Source organism: Fimicolochytrium jonesii (genome assembly GCF_025526975.1).
Source record: "Fimicolochytrium jonesii strain JEL569 chromosome Unknown EV422scaffold_29, whole genome shotgun sequence".
NCBI lineage: Eukaryota > Fungi > Chytridiomycota > Chytridiomycetes > Spizellomycetales > Powellomycetaceae > Fimicolochytrium > Fimicolochytrium jonesii.
The window spans coordinates 346,772-369,460 of record NW_026515696.1 but is presented as its reverse complement, the minus strand read 5'-3'; the positions used below and the strand labels follow the sequence as shown (position 1 = coordinate 369,460).

General features: G+C 54.1%; 8 protein-coding genes and 1 non-coding gene across 9 annotated transcripts; 3 read left to right on the top strand and 6 right to left on the bottom strand.

The window, feature by feature from the left end:
• Positions 1 to 786: 786 nt before the first annotated feature.
• Positions 787 to 2,638, top strand: EV422DRAFT_509145 (uncharacterized protein; the record flags this gene model as incomplete). Its single annotated transcript, XM_053068820.1, has 6 exons — positions 787 to 880; positions 967 to 1,031; positions 1,118 to 1,234; positions 1,281 to 1,384; positions 1,585 to 1,702; positions 1,823 to 2,638. 6 exons carry the CDS (start codon positions 787 to 789, stop codon positions 2,636 to 2,638), a joined length of 1,314 nt encoding a protein of 437 aa, XP_052922288.1.
• A 3,108-nt stretch (positions 2,639 to 5,746) lies between these two features.
• On the top strand, positions 5,747 to 6,746 carry EV422DRAFT_232118 (uncharacterized protein). The gene has a single exon (XM_053065562.1). The coding sequence runs from the start codon at positions 5,928 to 5,930 to the stop codon at positions 6,534 to 6,536; it is 609 nt and encodes a 202-aa protein (XP_052922287.1). The 5' UTR covers positions 5,747 to 5,927; the 3' UTR covers positions 6,537 to 6,746.
• EV422DRAFT_231966 (Carboxylesterase) lies at positions 6,747 to 9,131 on the bottom strand. The gene is made up of 4 exons (XM_053065560.1): positions 8,653 to 9,131; positions 8,506 to 8,574; positions 7,969 to 8,425; positions 6,747 to 7,903 (listed from the first exon to the last, which is right to left on the bottom strand). Exons 1-4 carry the CDS (start codon positions 8,948 to 8,950, stop codon positions 6,958 to 6,960), a joined length of 1,770 nt encoding a protein of 589 aa, XP_052922286.1. The 5' UTR covers positions 8,951 to 9,131; the 3' UTR covers positions 6,747 to 6,957.
• Positions 9,132 to 11,497: 2,366 nt separating this feature from the next.
• Positions 11,498 to 12,919, bottom strand: EV422DRAFT_231963 (uncharacterized protein). Its single transcript, XM_053065559.1, has 2 exons — positions 12,148 to 12,919; positions 11,498 to 12,079 (listed from the first exon to the last, which is right to left on the bottom strand). Exons 1-2 carry the CDS (start codon positions 12,546 to 12,548, stop codon positions 11,620 to 11,622), a joined length of 861 nt encoding a protein of 286 aa, XP_052922285.1. The 5' UTR covers positions 12,549 to 12,919; the 3' UTR covers positions 11,498 to 11,619.
• Positions 12,919 to 14,705, bottom strand: EV422DRAFT_232053 (uncharacterized protein). The gene is made up of 4 exons (XM_053065561.1): positions 14,034 to 14,705; positions 13,810 to 13,849; positions 13,088 to 13,730; positions 12,919 to 13,020 (listed from the first exon to the last, which is right to left on the bottom strand). Exons 1-3 carry the CDS (start codon positions 14,538 to 14,540, stop codon positions 13,357 to 13,359), a joined length of 921 nt encoding a protein of 306 aa, XP_052922284.1. The 5' UTR covers positions 14,541 to 14,705; the 3' UTR covers positions 12,919 to 13,020; positions 13,088 to 13,356.
• Positions 14,706 to 15,163: 458 nt separating this feature from the next.
• Positions 15,164 to 15,236, bottom strand: EV422DRAFT_t126. The gene has a single exon. It is a non-coding gene; the product is annotated as a tRNA-Lys (tRNA).
• Positions 15,237 to 15,352: 116 nt separating this feature from the next.
• Positions 15,353 to 16,604, bottom strand: EV422DRAFT_542380 (uncharacterized protein). The gene has a single exon (XM_053071271.1). The coding sequence runs from the start codon at positions 16,529 to 16,531 to the stop codon at positions 15,686 to 15,688; it is 846 nt and encodes a 281-aa protein (XP_052922283.1). The 5' UTR covers positions 16,532 to 16,604; the 3' UTR covers positions 15,353 to 15,685.
• A 3,048-nt stretch (positions 16,605 to 19,652) lies between these two features.
• Positions 19,653 to 21,705, top strand: EV422DRAFT_509139 (uncharacterized protein; the record flags this gene model as incomplete). The annotated part of the gene is made up of 9 exons (XM_053068819.1): positions 19,653 to 19,760; positions 19,809 to 20,150; positions 20,179 to 20,426; positions 20,706 to 20,800; positions 20,837 to 21,002; positions 21,055 to 21,134; positions 21,175 to 21,228; positions 21,252 to 21,393; positions 21,498 to 21,705. The coding sequence occupies 9 exons, from the start codon at positions 19,653 to 19,655 to the stop codon at positions 21,703 to 21,705; spliced, it is 1,443 nt and encodes a 480-aa protein (XP_052922282.1).
• A 27-nt stretch (positions 21,706 to 21,732) lies between these two features.
• Positions 21,733 to 22,681, bottom strand: EV422DRAFT_231689 (uncharacterized protein). The gene has a single exon (XM_053065557.1). It carries the CDS (start codon positions 22,465 to 22,467, stop codon positions 21,811 to 21,813), a length of 657 nt encoding a protein of 218 aa, XP_052922281.1. The 5' UTR covers positions 22,468 to 22,681; the 3' UTR covers positions 21,733 to 21,810.
• Between the last annotated feature and the right edge of the window lie 8 nt (positions 22,682 to 22,689).

Genomic DNA, 22,689 nt, shown 5'->3' with positions numbered 1-22,689 from the left:
TGTGGTGCCTGTAGAAAAACCCCAAGAAAATAAATAACGGAACCAAAAAAAAAAAAAAGGTACCTCCCGTGCGCCGTCTTTTACACTTTGGCCAGTTTACTCATCTGCTCCTCGTGCCCAGAAAACGAAACAAAAAGAAGAACAAAGAACAAAATTCAGCATAGAAGAAGAATGAAAGCAGACGCATAACAAGTTACCCACATCACCACAACACTACACACGCCAACAAAATAGAATCAAAGCAGACGCATAACAAATTACCCACATCAACACAACAATTCACTACACACGCCAACAAAACCGAAAGCCATTCAAACGATCGACACCCAGCGGCATATCGCACAGCGGAGAACATACACAAGGAATTGAGGGAATCGAGGCGCCGGAGTCTGAGGTATGTGATTCAGGAGTCTTTGAAGGACGCGGTTGAAGGGAGGGAGATTCGGTAGCCGCCGAGCAAGCAGTTTGTAGCGCATTGGGAAGGTTCTTCGGACGGCAGCCTTCGGGCCATCAGCTTCGCACGGGGGAACCGGTTCTTCCTGCGCGCAGGAGCGCAGGAGCGACTGGGGCGCTCAACGATCGTCAGAAGTGAAGAGGAGGATGGGAACTCCTATTTCATGTCATGTACATCAACAATCCGTTGGGTACGAGCATTGGTGATGGGCAGCTCTCGTGTTGTATGGTATGTACGGCCAATCTTGCCTGCATCTTGACATCTTGCATCCATCATACTGATACCGTTTTCGTCTCAACTGGGGAGGTGATGTGCGACATGGCTCGCGAGCCATGTTGCGCATCTTCTCCCCTCAAGGGACTCCTTTGTCCCTTCGTTGCGTGTTGCCCATATTCGTTGCCCTTGTTGATCGCCTTCGGACGAATGGTAAGTACTTTTCCTTCTCCTCGTCTTGCATTCACTGCTTCGCGTCTTTCAAGTTCGGTATATTGATGCATACTTTTGACTCTTAGGGACAAGACCTATCATCCCCAGTGTCGTTCGTTGGTCGCCCTTGTTGGTCGCCTTTGGACCAATGGTGAGTACTTTTCCTTCTCCTCGTCTTGCATTCACTGCTACGCGTCTTTCAAGTTCGGTATATTGACGCATTCTTTGAACTCTTAGGGGCAGGATGCTCGCTCACCCCCGGACAACACATCATCGCGCGCTCTTGACATGGTTTTCAACCCTCGTCAGGAGACGTTTGACTCCTTCGGGAGGCTCAGGTCCCCTGGTGGTTCTGTAAGGAGATCGACCAAGCCTGACTTGCAAACGTGGCCCACTACAGGCCCCGCTTTCGGCTTTCCAAACACCTCCAGACAGCGGACGCAAGAACGGCAGCCAAGATCAACAGATACATGACAGCAAGCAGCGCCGATGCTTTCTGCTGCCGTTCGTCCGGTGTACTGGAGTCAGCGCAACAGCGCGCCACTGAAGATTTCGTGTCATCCAACTCGGTGCGGCATGCTGGCGGGTGATTCCGCTGGGACCGTCGCACTCGAGGGTTAGAGCACAAGGTGCTTGTTTGAGCCAGGGTGGGGATCCTCAACGTTTGACCTCTCGTCATTCGTTGTCGATCCTAAGCTTGTTAGGGGTGAGCCTTATCTCATCCCCGGACCCGTCTGCGAAGACGGTGAAGCATACACAGTATCTACGATCGGCGAAGTTGATGCGATTGGCGTGGCGGCTCGCAAAGCGAGAGAAAGCCACGTCCGTTGGGCTTGAAGACTAACCTTTTCTTTGCGCTCACTGCTTCGCTTGGCCGGGCTATTGGATCTTCTGACTTTCTCCGTGATTTGGATGGGACTTTTGGGTCACAAATTGCCTTAGGCGATGATGGTGATGGGACGGAGGGGAGAGGGCTACTTACTTCACACTCTCAGTTGCGATCCAACCGAACACACAACAATTCAATGCGAACGAACACATCAAACAACGAGAACCGGCGACGATGCGATGCAACCACTATTGCAAGCCAAATACTACGATTACCGCAAAACGCTCACAAAGTCCTGCGTCGTCGCCTACAAGCACTCGTCAAAACTCGAACCGGCGACGATGCAACCAGCATTGCAAGCCAAATACTACGTACGACCCACCGCAAAACGCTCACAAAGTCCTGCGTCGTCGCCTGGAAGCACTCGTCCAAAGCACTCGTTCGCAAGCACTCGTCAAACGCACTCGTTCGCAAGCACTCGTCAAACGCACTCGTTCGCAAGCACTCGTCAAACGCACTCGTTCGCAAGCACTCGTCAAAAGCACTCGTCAAAAGCACTCGTTCGCACCTCATCGCAAGCCCTCATACCCTCCGATCCCCATCCCTCGATTCCTCAAAAAAATCCCGCTCTCACGTCCGCTCAAACCGCCATTCCCTTCCGGTCAACCAAAAAGCCTACGAAACTCGAAGAACGCAGCAAGCACGGCAGCCTGAAACAACTTCACGAACACCGAAAACAGTCACGTACAAGTCCGCGCAAACCACATCATCCTGACTCCGTTCAGCGACTTCGAAACGACATTCATCTACCCCATATCGGTCGACGGTCCTACCCCATATCGGTCACAAAGCCATCGACCACCTTCCGCGTCCCCAGAACAAGCGACCGCCTGTCTCATCATCATCACGCACGGAAGCCATTAGTTTAGTAAGGTTTCTTATTCCCCGATTATGTTTCTCCTTCACGACTCTCCTCTCCCCTTCTCTGTCGCGACATGATTCTCTTCCCGGCCTGCTCTACTTTCCTTTCGACGTTCTTCTCTTTTCTCATGTTCTGGCATGCCATACTTTCCCTTGTCAACGATCTTCTCTTTTCTCATGTTCTGGCGTGCTCTAGTTTCTTCCCCTATATTTATCTACTCTATGTTTATCCACAATCAATGAAAATCAAAATATCATCAAAATACTCTTCTATCCGATTCTTTTCATCACTGGAGTTCTGTTTTGGCGAACGACGCCTCACGTTTCTCCGCCCTGATTTTCGCCGAGCGTCTCGTCAGCCTAGGCGGTCGCGGGTTTTCTCTTCGGCGGCATAATGCGTAATAATCATTGGCGAGCTTGACCAATCGCTGTGTGTATCGACCGTCGGTTCGATGCGTCTCACCTCACCAATCGAGAAGCGATCCCAACTGTCCGATCCATCGTCAAGTGATAAGAAAGGCTACGCCCGCTTACCCTTGCCAAGGTCTCGTATCATACTCGCCCGCAATCGCGCCGACGGCGCTCCGGCGGCACTCTCTGGAAGATCCAGAGAGTGCCGGACAGTCCAACGCACACGACAGTCCAACGCACTTTTCCAAGAACAACAAAGCTATGCTATCTACCCCTATCACCTATTACATGAGTTCCTCCTCCTTTCAATGCAGTCAAACCACGGCGAGGCCGCCCCAATGCAGTCAGCCTCAAGCGAGTGATGGCAAGGTGTCGTTTTAGCATTTCCGAAAGAAAAGTGCGTTGGACTGTCGCGGGAAGTACCCGGTCGAGTATGAGACCTTCGGCACTTTACAGGAACAAAACAGAACAAAACCGGTCGCCGAGAGGGAAAGAAAGGACTCTAAACTACAGTATACGAAGGCTCTGTTGGCTACGCTCCATCTGCTCGGCACAAGCGGGATGACAACTCATTTGAACCAATGATTTACCGCCAGGGCGCCCAACCATCGCAAGGTAAATGGTGGTCAGCAGGGACGATGCCTGTGCCAACGCTTTGAAGTTCATCTTAATCTAAACCATTCAACCCAGCCCGATGATGTATGTCCAGTACTTGGGGATGCCCTCTCGGCGCATTGCAATCACCGACCTTTGGGCCACTTGATTCCTCTGTGCATCCTCTGCGGACTCCGACGCTGGCCAGGCTGTACTGTGCTCTGGAATGCTGCAGTCAGGGAAGGTTACGCCTGATATTAACCGGATGATTTTCTGGCGACTGGGCCGAGGGGGTAAAGACAGAGGGACCTGTAAAACTATGGAGTCAGCATATGCTTCGCATACATCGACGAGATCGATACGGACGCCGATGACGGAAAGAAGAACAGGGATCCAGCGTAAGCGACCTGAAAAATGTTGCGGAGCATTGCAGATGTCGGCGAGAGTTGACACATTGAAAGTCGTGCGGAACTGAAGAATTCAAAAGGTAGAAGTGTTGAGACACTGCCGGGGAAGGCATTACGGTGGAGATCATTGATGGGGATAGTTTCGTGAAGGGAACCAGGCAAAGTCTGGCGGCACAGATTTAGCAGGGGGCTGCCTCAAGCGATCGTGAACAGAAGAGCGCACCGCGAGGCCGCCCCAATGCAGGCTGCCTCAAGCGATCGGCTTTGGTATTGTGTGCGGCTTCTCATTCTCACCTAAAGTGGTGTGGACCATTCCTTCCACGTACAAATTGGCTCCTCTGGTTCGTTGTCCTCGGAGTCTGGGTCTGGGCCGTAGATCAGATTAATGGCTGGATACGCTGGACATATCGTATGTAGCTGAGTAGGGAGTGTGCGGTGTAGAGCCTCATGGTGCTAAAAAAAGGCAGTTGCTAACGACGCTACCCGTGTTTGCTATCCACGCTACCTTGCTAAGTGCCCCAGTTAGGGTTAGGATTAGGGGTTAGTAACACCCAGCCCTAACCGGGCGGAAGGCCGTCCGAGCGGAGCGTGTTGTTATGGTAGGTTAGTTACCCAAACAAGGCCTGGCCACGGCGGCGTTGCCGCCTCCAGGAAAGACCCTAGATCCGTGGACTTCTTTTGGCTGTTACTCGCGCATGTAACCCTAAGAACGTAAGTTATTTCGCGCGGAAGCCTGTTATTTCCCGCGCAAGGCTGTCATCACTTTTTGGCAGTTATTCTTTCTCCCACCCCATCTCTATTATATCCCATCCCGGCGAGTGTCAATGTCAGTCGTCATTTTCTGCAAGTACGTTCCACTTCCTTTGCGGCTTCGATGGATTGAGACTCTGAGCGATGGGGTGGAGTTGCTTCCCGGTTTTTGAAGACTGAGAGACTGGCTTTCAAGTTGGGACAGTCTGGCTATTCCTCACACTGTTTCACACAGCCTTCACATTTGCTAGACGGGACGGAGCACGCGCTGTCAAATTCTTTGTCCCCCGTTCAGGACCATAGAACCGCGGGATGGATGCTTACGTGGAAACCGAGCGCAGTGGTGTAAAACTGTCGACAATTAAGATGTAGATCGTATAGGTAATAAGTCAGTGATGTTCAGATGCCCGCAAAACATGCTACCGGAAGACGTTGAGGGTGTTCAGACGGCTGGTCGATTGGGCGCTGAATGCAGAAGGAATACGTTATGTCAATACTTCGTCGTGCTCATGAGGGAACATTCGAGGCGTATTCTTCGACCCATGCATTTTTGTAGCGTGGGAAAAAGAGTTGCGCAATGTCGGAGAGACCATTGAGATATTTCGACAGCGCGTCACCCGTCACTTTCCCGTCGGGCTGCTGTCATCCTTGTGGTTGTGCTCCCACTGCGAGGAAAGCACCAGTACTCATTTGCTAACCACCGCCTCCGGCGACGACAACTACAGTATGTATTACTCCTTACAGCGCAGTCCCCTCACATATCAGGCCCAATAATGCGAGCACTTCATCTCCCGGGACATTCTATCAACTCTTCGCCCCCTTTCGAGTTCCTGGAAAGCTTCCTGCATCAGCGGACCTCCAATTCTCATCAGTATCCCCTGACCCACCGGAGCCGAATCGGCTGGACAATTAGAATACTCAGTCCGCGTTCTCACCACAGCTTTCACTCGCGGGGAACTGACTTGGGCTGAAGTACTCGAGCCCTCCCGGTTCCATGAGCACCGCGGGGCGATCCCGGGGCATGATCTCGTGGGGATAATCCACCAGATCTATCCCGCTGCGCCAGACCCAGCCACTGGAATCTCACCGACACCCAAATTTCGCGAGGGAGACCTCGTCTGGGCTCTCCTTGCCTATGACCGCCGACTTTACCTTAGCGCTTGAACACGAGCTTTCGCTGGCTCCTCCGTGTCCACAAGACATCTCGTCCTCCGAATGGAACAAAGAGCTTGTAACGATTTCCCTATCCGGACTGACGGCCTATCAGGCGGTTTTTATTGAAAGTGGCCTGGCCTCTGCAGCCCCGAGTTTAGATGTGGTTCCGACAATCTCGGATATACGGCTCCTTTTGACCGACGCCCCCGGCTCGGTCGGACATGCACGTTACGCAGTGTGCAGTGTGCAATCACTCGACCTGGTTCGTTCGTTTCATGCCGCCGCAACAATCGACATCACTCCTCCATCCTTCACCTCACTTGCGAAAAACATCCAAAAACAGAGTCTGAAGAAGTGTCATCTCGAGATTGATACCGTAGGTGGTGCGCTTGCACGCGAGATTCTGCTCGATCCTTCGTCCATTCTCGAACCAGGCGGACGGATCATCTCGATTGCGGCTCCAATGTCCTCTATCGCAACTTCGCCGTTGGAGGTCTCAAAATTCGAAAAACTGCATCCTTTTTCATTGCTGAACCGGACGGGCGGCAATTGGAACACCTCGGCAAGCTTGTTAGCCAGGGCAGATTGAGGGGTCGCGTTGATCAACCCTTTGACTTGAAAGACGGTAAGGACGCCATGCGGCGATGCGAGGCGCGTGGAAAGGCTGGAGGGAAGGTGGTGGTAATTGTAGGAAGCGACTGAGGTGGCAACATATCAAATGAGGAGCCCCCAGCATGCTACATACTGCCATTAGGCAGTGGACCGAGAGGCTGTTGCCTTCAGGGGCGTTCAGAAAGGGTCGTCCTGCGCGCCTTACCGAAGCACAACGTGTTTTCTTCTTAGCCATGGGCAGCAGACGAGAAGTTTGGAAGGCGGGATTCCCTGCAGCAAAGTTTGGCGCTACTAGGAAGTTTCTAGCGCGGCTGACCGGTTGTAGACATGACTGTGTACTGTACAGTAAGAAATCTAAAATACAATTCTAACAACGAGAGATGCTAATGTCCTATAGCTTAGAGGATCGCAAGTGCGAGAACAACAACCACCATCATAGCCGGGGCGATGTGCCCGGCCGGGGCCGAGGCTGAGTTTGTGTTTGACCCGCTCGAGGACCCGGAAGGTGTCGAGGCGGCTCCAGTACCGTTGCTTTGAGTAGTGTAGTTGGTCTGCGTAATAACGTAGGGCCAATCGATCTGGTCGAAAATCGCGCAGCGAGGATTCCAGTAGTCAAGCTGTTTTTCCGTGGTAACGGCGGTAGGCCCGGCCACGCTCAGATCCTCATACCCCGGGTACTGTGGCCATGTCGCGGCGGTGTCATTGAACGGACGACCCCGCTCGGCCATGGATGTCCAGGCGATGCCCATGGCAAGCGCCAGATCCTGCTCCGCCTGGGTGGCAGTACAAGGCCCGGCGAAGGTGGTGAAATCAAAGACGAGTGGGATTTCCGAGTAGTGCGACGGCCCGAGCAATTTGGACGGAACGCCTGGGATGAAGTTGCAAGAAAGCGTGACATTGTAGAGGTAGGCGTAGGTGGGAACTCCGGCCGCGGCAATGGCTTTCAGGTCGCGACGACTGGGACACGCCATCCAACGATCCGTAGCGATCTGGGAGATTGCGGCCGCCGGGGACATTGCGGAAAGAGGATAAAGCGCTGAGACGGCGGAGGTCAGGTTGGCCGGGAAGGAATCCGATATATAAGTCTTGTAATCGTCCTCAGTAAAGTTGTGTCTTGGTAAGAACAGATTGGCCTCCTTGAGATTTGTGCCCGCGAGCACGGGCACCTTGTTGAACTCTCCGCTCAGGAAAGCATCTCGCGACACATTCGGAAAAGTCACCGCGTCTTGGACCAGCCCATAGTCCGGAGTCCCGTACTTGAGTATGTCCGTAAACTTGTAGCCCGGTTGCCCGAGAGACGGTGAAACCATGCTCGCGTTCAAGATAGCTGCAGGCGGTAAGGACCTGATAGGGATGAAGGGCTTAGCATATATACAGAAAATTGACGCTCCGGATGATTCGCAACGCACCTTAAACACGAGGCAACATCCCCGGAAGTGCATCCGGCGTTGTTCGCAAACTCGCGAGCGACTTCCGCTGCGACATCCTTGGGGAACATCCCGACTGCGAGACCGCTCTGCGACACAGCCGCGGAGAAGAGACCGGCGCTGGATGGGGCGGCCATATGGGCGAAAACGGAATTTCCTCCTGCTGACTCTCCAAATATTACAACTTTTGCTGGGTCGCCGCCAAACTGTCGGATATTGGCCTTGACCCATTTCAGAGCAAGCTGCTGGTCGAGGAATCCGTAATTGCCGACGGACCCATCGGCCGCGGCGAAAACAGGGTGTGCCAAGAATCCTTGTGGGCCAACGCGGTAATTCACGGTGACGACAATCGAATCCGTAGGAGGCGCGGCCCTTCTTACGGCCTGGCATCCATCGTAATAGTGGGAAGAGACGTCACCACTCTGGAATCCACCTCCATCTAAACAAAGAAGTTCGCTTCTGTCAGCAACGAAAACAACACAAGATTATGAGCCGCCCAAACTTAGTTACAGTACATACAGATAAAGAAACGAACGGGCAGAGGCTTGGCGGGTCTGATAACGGGCGCGTAAACGTTGAGGAATAAACCTGTGAGTAACAGGAGAGAAGGGTACGATGGTATGAGCTTTCTTTCATGGGAAAAAGATTTCCAACTCTGACACTAACAGTCTTCGCTTTGGTTAGCGGGCACAGGGAATCCGGAGAAAGCGTTCTGATAGCAAGCCGGCGGCATCTGGGTAACGTTGGACTTGAATGGACCATCGTATGCGACGGGAGCCGCGAATCGCAAGTCACCGGTAGGCGGCTTGGCGAAGGGGATGCCTAAGTATTGTGCGTATGTGGGCGACTGCGGGCAGGCCTTGCCCGTATACGTTCCGGCAGGTGTCACGGTAGTGGGAGTGGGAGCAGCCGAAGAGACGGATGTCGCGGTGGCGACAGCCAACAGGAAAGGAACGACGAGCATTTTGAGGGAGGTTGATCAAGAACTGGCAGCGGGCACAAAGAGGATTGCTTCCTGCTCACACTGCCTCTTTATATCACCCGACAATTGATCGAGTTGCCGTACCAGATCAGCGGTCCGCGACAAAGTTCACAGCTCTCGGGCCTCATGTCATGCGTTTCTATCCACTTAGTATTCCCCTGGGATACTGAACAGCTGTATAGCGCCCATCGGTGCAAAACTTGAAGGCGGGCCATCAACATGGCACGTTGGGAGACATGGGCGTCGCCGCGTCGATTCGTCGTAATTCGATATTGAGCAGAACCTCCGAAAGGAACGCCGAGAATTCGAATTTCCGAATGACCGAATAGAAAGCCACGTTGCACAATGCACGCCGAACGTCGGTTCATGACGCCGCCGAGAGCGCCGAGCTGCGACTTTGTTGTAGCTCGTGCAATCTGCAAAGAAATGGGTCACGCTGTTGAAAACTTGAAATGGAAAACGTGGAGCGCGTGGTACTGTCAATTCAGGAGTCCCTGTCAACTTGCGCTTTTCTCATCCCACGATTCAGACAAGGAAGGCGGTTATTTACTATTTAAGCAAATCACATCAAGCAGACTACCAAAAAACAGCGTCAGGTCTCTCGGGAATATCGGACTAGGCTAGTCTCGAAGGTTGTTCCTGCTGAGAACCAAACCCGAACGGTTCCCGGCCTTCCCGTCCGCTACCTCGTACCGCAATCGACTCGACATCACCCTCCCTAGGATCTGTTCCTCTGTCTGCGACGGCTTCTCAGGTGTGCACTTTGAAATCACATCAGAGACGTCCGTCAAAACCAGCAGAGGCTCTTTGACCCTCTTCGTCAGCTTCACCAACCACGGGCTCCCCGGGATCATGATCACGCGCAAGCCAATGAGGCAAATGAGGGACGTCAGACAGCAGACTGTAACGTAGATTACTGCCGGAATCCCAATGATTGCCGTGAGTCCAGTGGCGGTCCCCAGCGGGATGTCGTACACCACGCTATCGGCTGCATAATGCAGGACCTGCGAGAGCATTGACGCGATCATACATTCCAACCCTCGTCCCATATATGTTTCCCCGGTCTCGTCGATGGGCAGTCGCGATGCCACATCCCATACTCCGGTGCCCTGAGTGTAGCGAAGAAGGTCGGCTTGACTCCCAAGTTTCAATATCAGCGCCACCATCGCATTCTCTGCTCGGGAGTGACCTCGTGCTCAAGCTCGCCAGAAACCCGTGAAGGGGCCGTTCGAAATGCCGAATTTTTGGCAAAGACCATGGCCGAGCCTTCTACATCACCCACTCCGTATCGCACCGAGCAAGAACAGGGCACCATGTACCCGTGGCTGAAGTTGATATTTTGGTCTGCTGGGATGGTAAGATGAGATGCGTGCTGTTGACCATTTGGAGGAAATTTGCTGATCCGAGTAAACTGCTGTCGGAGATAGGAACCCACGTGCAATTGTCCTTGCATTTGCAGTTGGTGTACGTTGCCGGTATCTTCGCCCGGAACTCGTAAGAGCCTACCGGCACATCTCGTACGGTAGAAGGGGCCTGTCCAAACTGAGCACTGGCAATGATTCCACCAGCACTGGGTGTTCCGTACATCCGGAATGCGCTGCACGACATAGTGACGCCAAAATAGCGGCGAGTGTCGAGCGTCGTGCTTGGGTCTAGAACTTTTTGGGTTCACTTGGTATCCGGTCAAACTTCCATGATGGAAAACGTCCCAATTGTGGAAGATCTTCGTCGATACCAAAACCGATGAGGCAAGTGCGACCATGGAGAATACGAAAACGAGCAAGACCCGCACCCGTTTGGACACGTCGTTCGCTCGGATGGGTAGTCGTACACCAGCCGCGAAAAGCACCCAGTCCGTTGTCTCTCCGGAGGGACGGCTGAGTTGGGAACCAATCCAGGCGGCGGCGGCGGCCATTACGGAATGGTGGAAGCAGTGGGCCGAAATCTCCGCCAAAACCACCAGAGCGCAATAGAGGATAGTTTCGGAATAATCGTGCACAGATTCATCAGCGTGCACGGTGACGGGCAGGGTGATGTTGATGAACCGGCTGCACCAAAAGAGCACGCACACAGTGCCGCTCAGAAGAAATGCCAGAAGGCATTTGGCGATTTGCAAGCCCTTCTCACCGAAGAGATCCGCCTGGCCTTCGACTTCCGAAGCATCAGCTGCAGAACCATTGCCGACTCCCTCTCCATGAGTCATCTGTCCCAATGTCCCGTCATCCGAAGTTTCGTACCGTAGCCGCCAGGAGTTGAGGACTCCCAGGACAGCCTGCAAGCTGTACAGTCCAGTCAGCGCTTGCCGAGCGTCGGAAAGAACCCTCGCCAGGTCGAGCATCATCAAAACTGGCTCGTTCAGACGTCGCAAGATCCCGAGCTGGGAACTGCGTACACCGACGGTTGCCATGTACAAAAGGGACGCCAACGAAATTGCGAGGGAGATGGTGACGTAGAAGAGCGCGGCCCATCCGACATAAACCTTGAATGCGTTGGTCTGCGACAGATAGAGATCGTACGTTTGCGACGCCTGGCCCCAAGCCACGGCCGGTATGCTCCAGGTCAGGTATGCTTCCAATCCGCTGCTCAGAATCGGCGATATCCCACTGATCTCAGCCCCCGTCTGGGTGAAATTGGTGTAGATCCCAACGAGACTAACTTCCGTGAGCGCTATCTGCGACGGTACGGTTGCCAGTCTGTCCTGCAGGGCCCTGATCTGCGATCTGCGAAGGTGAAAGATCGTATCGAATTTCAGAGAATGAGGCCTTCTCTGGCACCGTTTTCATGGAAGGATTTCTACTCCGCACGGTCCCCGTGCCTTCAACATCGGCCAAACCGTAAGTGGCGGAGCAGCTGCAGGGAACAAAGTATGCGGCGGAAAAGGTCGGCGATTGTGTCGCCGGAAGGATGATGTGGGTATCGTTGTAGAATGTGAGGAAATTCGACATCTTTCCAAGCAGACTGGTATCATCCACAGACGCCCAGCTTGAGGCCCCGCTGCACTTGCACGAAACTTGTATTCCAGGCACTTTGCACTTCAGATTGTACTGTCCCACCGTCGCGTTCTTTGGGATGGTCGGCGGCTGGTTTGCGAACTGTGTGGTGACCAGAAGACTAGAGTGCGAGGGTTAGCAATTGAAACCAGAACCGATTCAGGATGTAGGACGAAGACGCTTCCCTACCCAGATGCTTTTGGCACGCCATAAGCTCGCGTTGCTGTCAGCGAAGATGTGTATATGGTAGATAAGACGCCGCCCGCATCGAGAGGTATGCTGGTGTTCAGCAAAGACGCCGGCGGGAGAACAGTCCAGCCCAACAAACTGCCATGAGCCGCAATTTCCGGTTTCGCAACCGGCTTGATGTAAACAAGAATCGTCGCAAGTTCCGCGGCAATGACGAATACGGCCATGAATGTGGTGATGAATCTCATAAACCCTGACATCGACGAACTAAGCGGTACATGGATGTGAGCGCAGAAAAGCAGCGGTCCAATGGAGGCTCCTTCGGTCGAGGAAGCTTTCCGGCTGACCAGCAGCGCCATCGCTTTGACTACCAGCATCTGCGCACACCGTGCCGAACACATAAGGAGGACGGTTATCAAAACGTAAATCACCAATCAGCGGGAATCGAGCCAATGGTTAGGGAGTCACTGTATTCGAGACACCAGAAGAGGAGGAAGATGCCAAGAGCAACTGATGCTTGACCCAAAGTGATTAACCAGAACACAAGCCCGCTGTTGCTTGCGTTAACCGCTGTGGAGTCCGACACGGCGTCGCTGTCTGCCTCGACATCCTTCAGATCCGCTGTGCGTGGAATTTTATTGTCTTTGCCGTCCCGCCGAGTGCTCGCATCTTTTGTGTCCTTCATGGTGAAACTTTCGAACACGCTCTGATCCCGTATCGCTCGCAAGCAGCGAAATATGCGCCGCGAATCGCCGAAGAGGTGAGCTCAGCGTGAGGATGGCAGAACTCAACCGTCCGTTGACCACCCAAACATTCCTACGGTACACAACGCTCGCGATGCAGTTCCCGGGGCAAAATTAACATCACTCATAGCTCTTCGAAGGTTGAATTTAGTTTTCCGGTGTTGCGGTGCCCACGTCGGCAAACGCCACGCAATCACCTGGATTTGAAGTGCACAATGGAAAGTTTGCGGCGCAAGAAAGAATATTGAGCGGAGGAGCTCACCCCGATTTCGACAGCGCGTCCAACTGACAGTCAACCATGGGCTTTCCAACAACCGGCGCGCAGGCGCTACTCCGTGCATACAAGGTCGTTTGGCCGCTTCCGCATGTCGCTGTCTGCGGATGCGGCAGGGAATGGGGCCCAGACCTGACCCCAAAGAAAACAAACATATCGGGAGCTGATAGAGCGGATTTGAAGAACAAGGCCCTACGGCTCTTCAAGGATCCAGACTAATAAGCGATGTCTCAATACAGCGGGAGGCAAATAGGCACGTAAGAAAATCCTCTCAGTCACTTCAAACATCGCGCATCGTCCCACAGCCACCCTCAATACGAACGACTTCCCTTTGAAAACAGCTCCACGTTCCCCGCGCGGTGGTGGGCTCAACCGTAGCCGCTGAACGGAAGTAGGCCTGAATAGATGGAAGGCAGTTGGCGGAGAAGCGTAATGTCGCTGATGAGTTGTTTTGTGGTTTGTTCTGGCGAATGGAAAGGTCTTGGGATCATGCTCAGCTAGGCATTGAGTGGTGTATGACAGGTAATCCGTTCCCGTTCCATCGCAAGTTGAACGCAAGTTGAAAGCTGTGGTTGGAAGAATGGCAAGGTGTGGGTCCCGGTTAGGCCATAAGCATTGCTAGCAGGGAAATGGACGTCAGACTACTCGCTGGTTTTTGACTCCCAGATTTGGAAACGAGCGAACTCTGCAACAAGAAGGAATGAGAAGGGTGTGAGTGTGACTGTCTGGTGGCAGTCCATCCAGTCCAGATTTGGCATAGGGTGCCGGCCCAAAGATTCTTCGAAGAAAAGGCTGGCAAAAGTGAACTTCGAAGGCAAGAAAGAGTGTATACGCTCTCTCATCAGCCCCACACCGCCGAGGCTGATTACCGGGGCGATCGTTCCACCAACAAGCTTCTCCACCAACCCCGGCAAGGCCTTGTGCATGTGTCTGCGGAGACAAGCTCCATCGGACGACGGCGACGACTTCGCGAAGGGATGGCTACCATGGTTTGATATGGCGGGGCCTGCTTCCAAGAACTGAACAGAAAGAGGTTTGGCACAAGAATGAGCTACTCGAGCTACATGCTCCTCAGCAGATGTCCCACCGAAACAGAAGACGGGCTGTTGCTGGTTGCGAAGGTTCCATTTTGCACAAGCAACGGTGATCGGGCCGATGGCCGTGAGTATCAAGCGCACGGCCGCTCGCTCTTCTTCCGTGATGTGAGAGTGGTCAAAATCTGTGAGACGCAGCGCCTTTGCGAACAGATTGCAGATCTGATCGTTGTTTCCGTTGCTGTTGAAGCTGAGCTCCAGTCGGCGAAGCACGGGTCTAACGATTGTTGCTCTGGCAGCGTCTGCTGGCGAGGCTACGGGGAATGAGCGGAGAGTGAGCATGATCGGTGTGAGGCTCAGAGTGAGAGTGAAAGGGGGAGGAGATGTGCGTCGGGAACGCCCTTCTACTCCGCTTTCAACTACGTATATATATGCAGGTCGAACCCATCCACGAAGATCGATCGGCTCGTTTTGCCAAGGTGACTGAGTCGTGCCTTCGGTCTACCCGCATACGTGAGAGCATTTGTCGGCCACCTTTGAATCACCAGTGACTGAAGCGGTGAAGATCCTCGGGGAAGTCAACACCCAAGCCCAGATACAGCAGAACCACTCCACGTTTTCTTATTCGTTTCCGGACCCTGAATCTACTCCCACATCGTGCAACGCTCTACCTCATCCCATCGTCACATACAAATCGGATGAAGAGCCTACCACAGTAAGAAAGGCGTCATCGACGGATATTGTTAATTCGTTGAGCGTCTTCCAGCAAGGACACGGCCAAAAGTGAATGGAAAGATCAACAGAAATCCTATGCGAAAATGACGAGGACGAAAGAGGAAAGCTATGCTTGGATGACAACGGATAGGGTTGATTCGTTAAGCGTGTTCCAGCAAAATGACACTGCCAAAAGTGAATAGAAGGATCAACAGAAAAGTTACGCGAAAATGACGAAGGCAAAAAAGGAAAGCCCGATGCGGGGGTCGAACCCGCAACCTTGAGGTTAAGAGCCTCACGCTCTGCCGATTGAGCTAACCGGGCTTTGGATGCTTGCTTTAGGCGTTGGCGTTACACAAGCGTGACTTAAAACATGAATCATGAGAGGCTTCCGCCACGATTACGTTATGACGGTTGACCGCGAGTAGCGGTCACTTCCACCGCACGACCATCTCCCGGCAACTTCACCTGCAAAAGAACGCTCCTCTTATCGGCAGGTGTGCTGTAGACTCCGGCGGTTTGCCCAAAGGGGAATGGGTCCCATTTTGAGCTCTGCGAAACTTTTCCACCTCGCTTCACAAGGGATCCCCCACAGTCGGCAAACGTCAACGCAACATTCATGATTTTTTCACTCTGCACACAGGAGAAGGAGACCCCTCAACATGAGAGCGTGCGGGGTGTGTAAAGGTATGTATGAGAAAAAGTATATCTATCTAACGAGCAGAAGTCGGTATCCTATCTATATTCTAGAAAACGAAATCGATCCCCGTCATCTACACATTCGGGGTCGGGATGTAAGCCTCAATGTTCTTCCCCTCGTTGTTGTACCAGAAAGTTCCCTTCGAGGTATCATAGCGGATTGCAAACGCCACCTTGTCAGGAACGGGCGCGCCAGTGCTGTTGACCACCGGGAAATCGAACGCGAACGTCTTGTCAGTCGGGTTGTAAGTCGAGGCAGGGGTGTCGGTGGAAGTCTTCCACCCGTCAACGGACCAGCGGACGACGAGTTTGTTGGCCTGTTCGTCGGCCTTGTCGAATGCGTACGTGCGGACGGACCCCTTGAGGTAGAACGCGGCCGAGCGGGAAGGGATGAATTCGACCGTGGATGAGATGTATGCGATAGGGTTGTTCTGCGTCGCCTTGTGCACGATGGCGTAGTTCGGGCGAGGGTCCCACACACGCGGCCCCTTTGCAAAAGACGCATAGGCGGTGAATGTCGGGTCCGGATCGCCTTGGGGGAGGTACGAAATCGTCGACCATTGACCGGCAAGGACTTCCCATCGCTCAAAGCCCGGCTGGTCGAGGTTGGCGACGTAGTGGGCGGATGCTTCTTTCGAGGTCTGCCAGTTGTCGTCTGACCAACGGACTCCCACGTCTTTCTCGAAGGCTTTGTTTCGAACGGCGAGGGTTGCAGTGAAGTTGTAAAAGCGCTGGTACATCCCATGGTAGACTACTTCGCTGGTTTGGAAGTAGGTGCTGCCGATGACGGAGATGTCCGAGGACCCGTATGGATAGTCGAGGGGCCCATCGGCGCGGGGTGTGAGGGAGTTTGTGGGCAAGGCGCTGGCGATGGCAGCGAAGGAGGCGGCAAGGATGCCGAAAAGTTTGACTGAAACCATTTCGGAGAGAGATTTCGGGTGAAGAGGGGGACGGTGTTGGGATGCAGGCTTGGAAAACTGGCAACCAGCTGCCTTGGCTTTTATACCGACCCCGGGTCCTTCCTTCCTCCCGGTCGCTGTCCCTCCTTCCCTACGTGCCTAGCTAATCTATCAATGATCAGTGTGCCCGACGAAAAGCACGCAACACCAGAGCGTATCTCTGCGAAGGAACGTCCACCCTAGCAATACCGCTCGGTCCATGCAATGATCATCTCTCCGATTGGCGAGAACAACGCAAAGGATTGGGGATCGATGAGGGAGACTCGGAAAATAAAACAGCGAGCTGTTGCTGCATTCCGCTTGGCAAGGCGCCAGGCTGAGAAAGTCTTTTTTTTGTTGTTTTGAGAGTATATGGGGCCACTGGCAAGCCGCCCGGTAATATCTTTTAATTTGCCACTAGCCCGGGAGTAATGAATTTGCAATTTTTTCGTCCCCAACGACGAATGTGCATATCCGGAAGCATCGGAGGGGCGGGCTGATTGTAGCGAGGAAGCGGTGCTTGTCGATTCATACCCGCTGAGCAGCATCCGCAGAGCCGCCCGCCTCTCATCGATTCAGATTGCGATGTCTGCGATCCATCGCGGAGGCCGTTATTCCCGTCTTCGACAGGTGAATCTGAAGTGGGCTTGTGCGCGTCCAGCTCCATTTCAGATATCAGATTTCCACCTTGAAAGCTACGTATTCAACGTAGGCATGCTACTACAAGGCATCCTACGGCACGCACACTCGCGGGTGGGGAGAGAGAAGACGGGACGAGGAGTGGAAGGTGCCTCCATAGCGTCTGTGTGTATGTCGGCCGGAATGCAAGATCCAGCTTGTTATGCATCGGTGCTCGCTAAGAGGTCGTCGGCCCAACATCGACATCGAGGGAAACGGAACGGAAATGTCGTTTGAGGCCAGACTTCGGGTGGTCAAGGGCGGTGTGTTGAGCCAGGCTTCTCCGCTCGGGTTCAATTCTCGAGCTCGGGCGACGAGAGCCTTTCCGGTATATCCGGATACGGTGGCGGGTGGACGGACCCTCGGTTCGAACCAGAGAAGCACCGGTTTGCGCGGAGCACCGACGCAGAACGGAAATATGGAGGGTTCCACCGGCACCAACACTTAACGGAGATGGGACGCGACGATCGGTGTTTCGAAGATGGATGAACCCCAAGGCACCGTCCTAGGCATGCGCTACGCCTTTATGGCAGCCTGCGAAAGCAATTTGCTAGTGATTCGCCCACATTTACGAAGATGTGTGGGAAGCAACCTTCGGTTGATTCAGTGCGTCTCGTGAGGGGCACGATCACAATATAGAGCACCGCCCAGGGCATCGTCGTTTTACAAACTAGGGAAAGGACTGTCATCAGCAAAACTGTAGCTTTTCCGAGTGCCAACTCTCCGAACGCGGTGTATATCCAGTTCCGAACCAGCACAACCTCATCTATTAGCGTATTCGATTCGTGCGGGAAAGGCCCTTGAAGGAATATTGCGGTTTTGGTCAGATTTTCCGGCCCAAAGTCCGATGTCGACAAGGTTGCCGTGGGTTCATTGTGACGTCCACCCAACCCCCGTCCAACTCGGTCATGGGCAAATTTGTGCATGCTGGCGGGTAAGGCCGGACGGAGGCGATAGCATATGCTATCCGCAGAGGTCAAGCGAGTAACATCCTGCTGCGTACTTGGGGAAGTGAGTCCTCGGGGTTGTTCACAATTGAGCAGGGAATGTCATCCACTGCTCAACGCTGGGTCATAACAACTTTGCGCCATTGTTTCTCATTGGATTCTGCTCCGTGAGCACACGATAGGTTATATTTGCATACAACTATCATTACAGTCCCGAAGGTGTCCGCCCAACCTTCGACTGGAAAGCGAATGAGGTGAAGCCCCTTAATACGAAACAGGCCAAACGGTAGCATGCTCTTTTGGGAGTGCCTGACGTTGTAATCTCTCGCGGTCGCTCGATTTCCCCCGGCATTTTCGTTGTTGAGACTAGAATCAATGAGAGAAAGGAAGTAGGAAGGGCAGCAAGAGAAAAATGACAAACAACAGTCATTAGCTCACGCAACAACCGAGTGAATCAAAGCACATATATTGCACGTGGGAAGCTCGCCTCTCTGGCATCACAACACCCCGTTATATGCCACGGTGGACGGCGTCCCGTTATATGCCACGGGAGCGAGCGTCCCGTTATATGGCATGGGAGCGGCCGTTCCGTTATATGCCACGGGAGCGGGCGTCCCGTTATATGCCACGGGAGCGGGCTTTGCCACTATCCCGAGAGGACCTCCACGACGGCCTTTCCAGACGTACCGTACTGTTTGTTGTGTAGAAATGGCTTCAAAAAAGACGTGTGTACAGGAGAGTGCAGCGCCTGGGTTGCTTTTATGGGCTCCTATGTATTACGAATGAAGTTAGCAAACCCTCTCGATACGTTGCTGAGGGGAGCGGGGTGCTGTTACATTACCAAGGTAGCTAATGCCGATGTAGAAATCTGCAGAAGTACTTTAGATTATGCCACATGCCGGTCTGCCCGCATGACAGTCAACACATCCGCCTCGACGAAGGGCTCCACGTTGATTTTTGGTAGAGCGGAGAATTGAATGGCAACGGGACATGCTTGACATCTGCCTCGACGCCCGGCTGGCCCGATATCTGCTTCGGACCGGAGCATTGCTTGCCATATGCATTGACGCCGGGGTTAAGAATCTGTCCTTGGGGTAGTAGGGGCGAGAGAGAGGTACGGACATAAGCCAACGGGGCGAAACAGTGCCAAAGTACAGGAGGATAACGCACCAGCCGCGAAGCAACCATAACCCGTTGATAGGTATAAGGCTCGTACGGGTCGATTTTCAGGCTTCGCCGCACCTTTGGTAGCAGACAATGTGGGCGTTTTCACGAATATGAATTGCGGATTAGTTTGCGGACGTCCTCACCAGAGACAGGTGAGAGACTGCAGCATGCCTGCTCACCCTCCGTAACATCGACGACACGGAGGTGTCCGAGATCAAAAGCGAGGAGGCACCCAACGAAGGGGGGAAAGGAAGAAGAGGAAGTGGTCCGAACCATCCTTTGCGCAAACAAATCGTAACCACTCGCAAACAATGCGCGAGCCAATGCTGTTCTCGACGGCGGTCGAGCCTCCCAGCGCCCTCGTTTATCTGGGGCTAGCCACGAGGTCACCCAGGGACCTTGCCGCCCATAAAGAACGGGTGGCTTTTGGCCTGGGCAAACTGACCTGACCATTCCGACCAGCACAGGACGAAAACAATGCCGCACAAAATAAGAGCAGATCCGTTTCCTACGGAGTCCTTGACGGCGGTCGAGCCTCCCAGCGCCCTCGTTTATCTGGGCTAGCCACGAAGTCACCCAGGGACCTCGCCGGCCATAAAGAACGGGTCGCTTTTGGCCTGGGCTTAACCGACCTGACCGTTCCGAACCGCGCCGGAACAGGGTTTCGCGAGTGGGACTGGGGTAACACTTACGAGCAGGGTTTCCAGACGGCTCAAGCCGCGAGATGCAAGGACAAGAAGAAAGGAGACCCAGTGCCGGGTGGAGTCGACGATGAATATTCAAAGTCCGGTATATTCGTTCCGGACGTTGTAACTTGAATCTGAGTGGTTTCGTAAGTCAACCGAAGGCTGGTTTGCGGACGGCCTGACCGGAGATCAGTGCGAGGGTTTCGCACACCTGCTCCCTCCGCATCTCCGTCCCGCATATGCAGAAGGCCAACACTACTATTATTATTATGAAGCCGAGTCGTGCTTTGTGCATGTTCAGAAGATGCCGGCGATGGGAATGCTTACGCCGTTGGGAAAGTTCGTTGATGCGCCTCCTTCCCGCCAAACTGGGCGTCTGTCGAAATCGGAAAGATGCGCGTACGTGAACCCGTCAACATGCGATCAGAAGCTTCCAGAACTCAGGCATTGCATCGGACGCAGAACTTTCAGGCTGCGACGGGATACGAGGAAGTGAGAGCGTTGTGGATTCCGAGCCATCTCGCCAGGCCGCGCCGGCCTTGAGGACCTCTTTGACGCGGTGGCGATGAGCATAGCGCGACGCAGGTTCAGCCCGTCGGACGTTAAGAGTTAAAGCAGTGAGTTGAAAGACGTGGTCTTCAGTGTGTTACGTAGCACTGACCCTCGCTTTCTTGCCAGGCGGAAAGACTGCAAAAACCCATTGCGCGGAGGGAAGAGGAGGAGGGGCACCGCGTGGAGGAAGCGAAATCCGTACAGTGGAATACCAGGAAGAGGTCCGAGTTGCGCTGGCGGCTAGCCCCTCCGCAAAGGATTGCGTGAGATCAATCGGATCTTCTGGAATCTTCTGAACGGGTCTAAGGCAAACAGCGGCTACAACGACTCGAAGGCGGATGTCCGATGTCAGGCGCCACGTTTCGGAGTCATCTCTGATGTTGTTAACCCGGCTTTTGATTGGAACTTTTCGGGAGGGGGAAGGTGCGGGTCGGCTACGTGATCAACGTCAAGAGCGCTGTAGCCGGAGTGACAGGGGGCGTGAGGCCACCCAGAGCTCTAACCAGGCTCGAAAGAACGAAGACAACCGGATTGATCAATCCAGAATTGCTCGCAGTGCGCTGGGTAGATCCCACACATTCTCCGCCGCGAACAGACAGAGGGTCTACAGACCTCGATCAATGGGTGTGGGTCACATCCGCACGAAGAAGTACGTGACACGGTTCACTCCAGCTAACACCCTCTTTTTGTCCGGTTCTCGCAAACAAGGGAGTGAGAGCGGATCCGTCTTCACAGTACCCGTTCTACATGCCCAGGAAGCGCACCCTTCCCTCGGGCGTCGACGTCCGCGGTCGGAGAGGGTTGAGCGGTCCACGTGCGTCCTCTTTCGTTTCCTCCTCCGCCCCTTCCTGACACCACAGGAGCCTGGCTGCGACCCGTCGTCATCGCTCAACCCTGCCGTTGAGGACTTGACGACAGGTGTTCCGCGGCCACCGAGAACGTTCCATCCGCCGACCACGCTGGTGCCAACAGTGGGACCGAACATCATATTCAAAGCCCCCCCTCCTCGGGGATTTATCGGTACCGAAAATGCCACGCGTCCGCCACCGCATATTTCCCGGAAGGCTGGACCGTAACGGACGAGCCTGTATCCATGCGAGACCGCCCGCACTACCGGATCTCGTAGCCAGCCCCCTCCTCAGCTCCGCGACCGGGCGTCGTACAACCCTAGCCGAGTGGGTTGTCCGTCCACCCCCTCCACCGTCGACACCCGCGCACCTACACCGACCCCTCACCCGATATGCTTCTGTGTTGAGCCCGTATCACGGGCGGGTATGGGGACGCACGTCACGACTTCCGTGGAAAATACCCCGGGCGGTCCGCAAGGTCCCCGGGGATCTGGTCTCGGGCGGCGGTCCGCTCTGACAGGGGTCCGGACAGCCGTGATGCGTATATATATATATATCGCGCAATGAAAAAAGGAGTCCGGTGTCCAACCAGGGATGCCGGCTGTACTGTCACCTTCTACATCTACAGGTACCGCGGCGATACGTAGGAGATGCGCGGGAGACGGAAACCAACAAAAAAAGATGGGCGCGCGGAAATACACCGCCGTTTGGACGCGACACGCGACACGAAAAGGAAAGGGGACTCCCCCCCCCCCCCAGCGACGTCCTATTTCCGCAATGCGGGGACAGGCTCCGCACTCGCGAAGGGGGCTCCCTCCGTCGTGTATGTACACTCCCGGACTCGCGCCACGTCCCCGACTCGTGAGCGACACACTGGCCATCTGCTTTTTCCGTGTGCACGCCGACTTGGAATGAGTGTGGGACGGGCGCGCAGGAGGGATGGGCGGGATGCGTGTGCGTCGTGGACATACGTCCTCCCACGCGATGCTTCTGCGGGTGTTTTCGTGCGGGGACCCGTCTCTCGTCTCTCTGGAAGACATGGCCTGCTCTCACGGGAAACTGAGCAGGGGACGTGAAAGATTGGAGCGTTTACAGTACGTAATACCGGATGTTCTTGCATGTCTGGGGAAATTGTATATACGAGCCCACGCGTATTGGCGATCCGCCTTTGGAAGACTCAAGGTGGAGTGATCTCGAAAGTAAAGTAGAGAAATAGATATCATTCGCTGAATAGATAGATAGATAGATAGATGCTGGGTAGA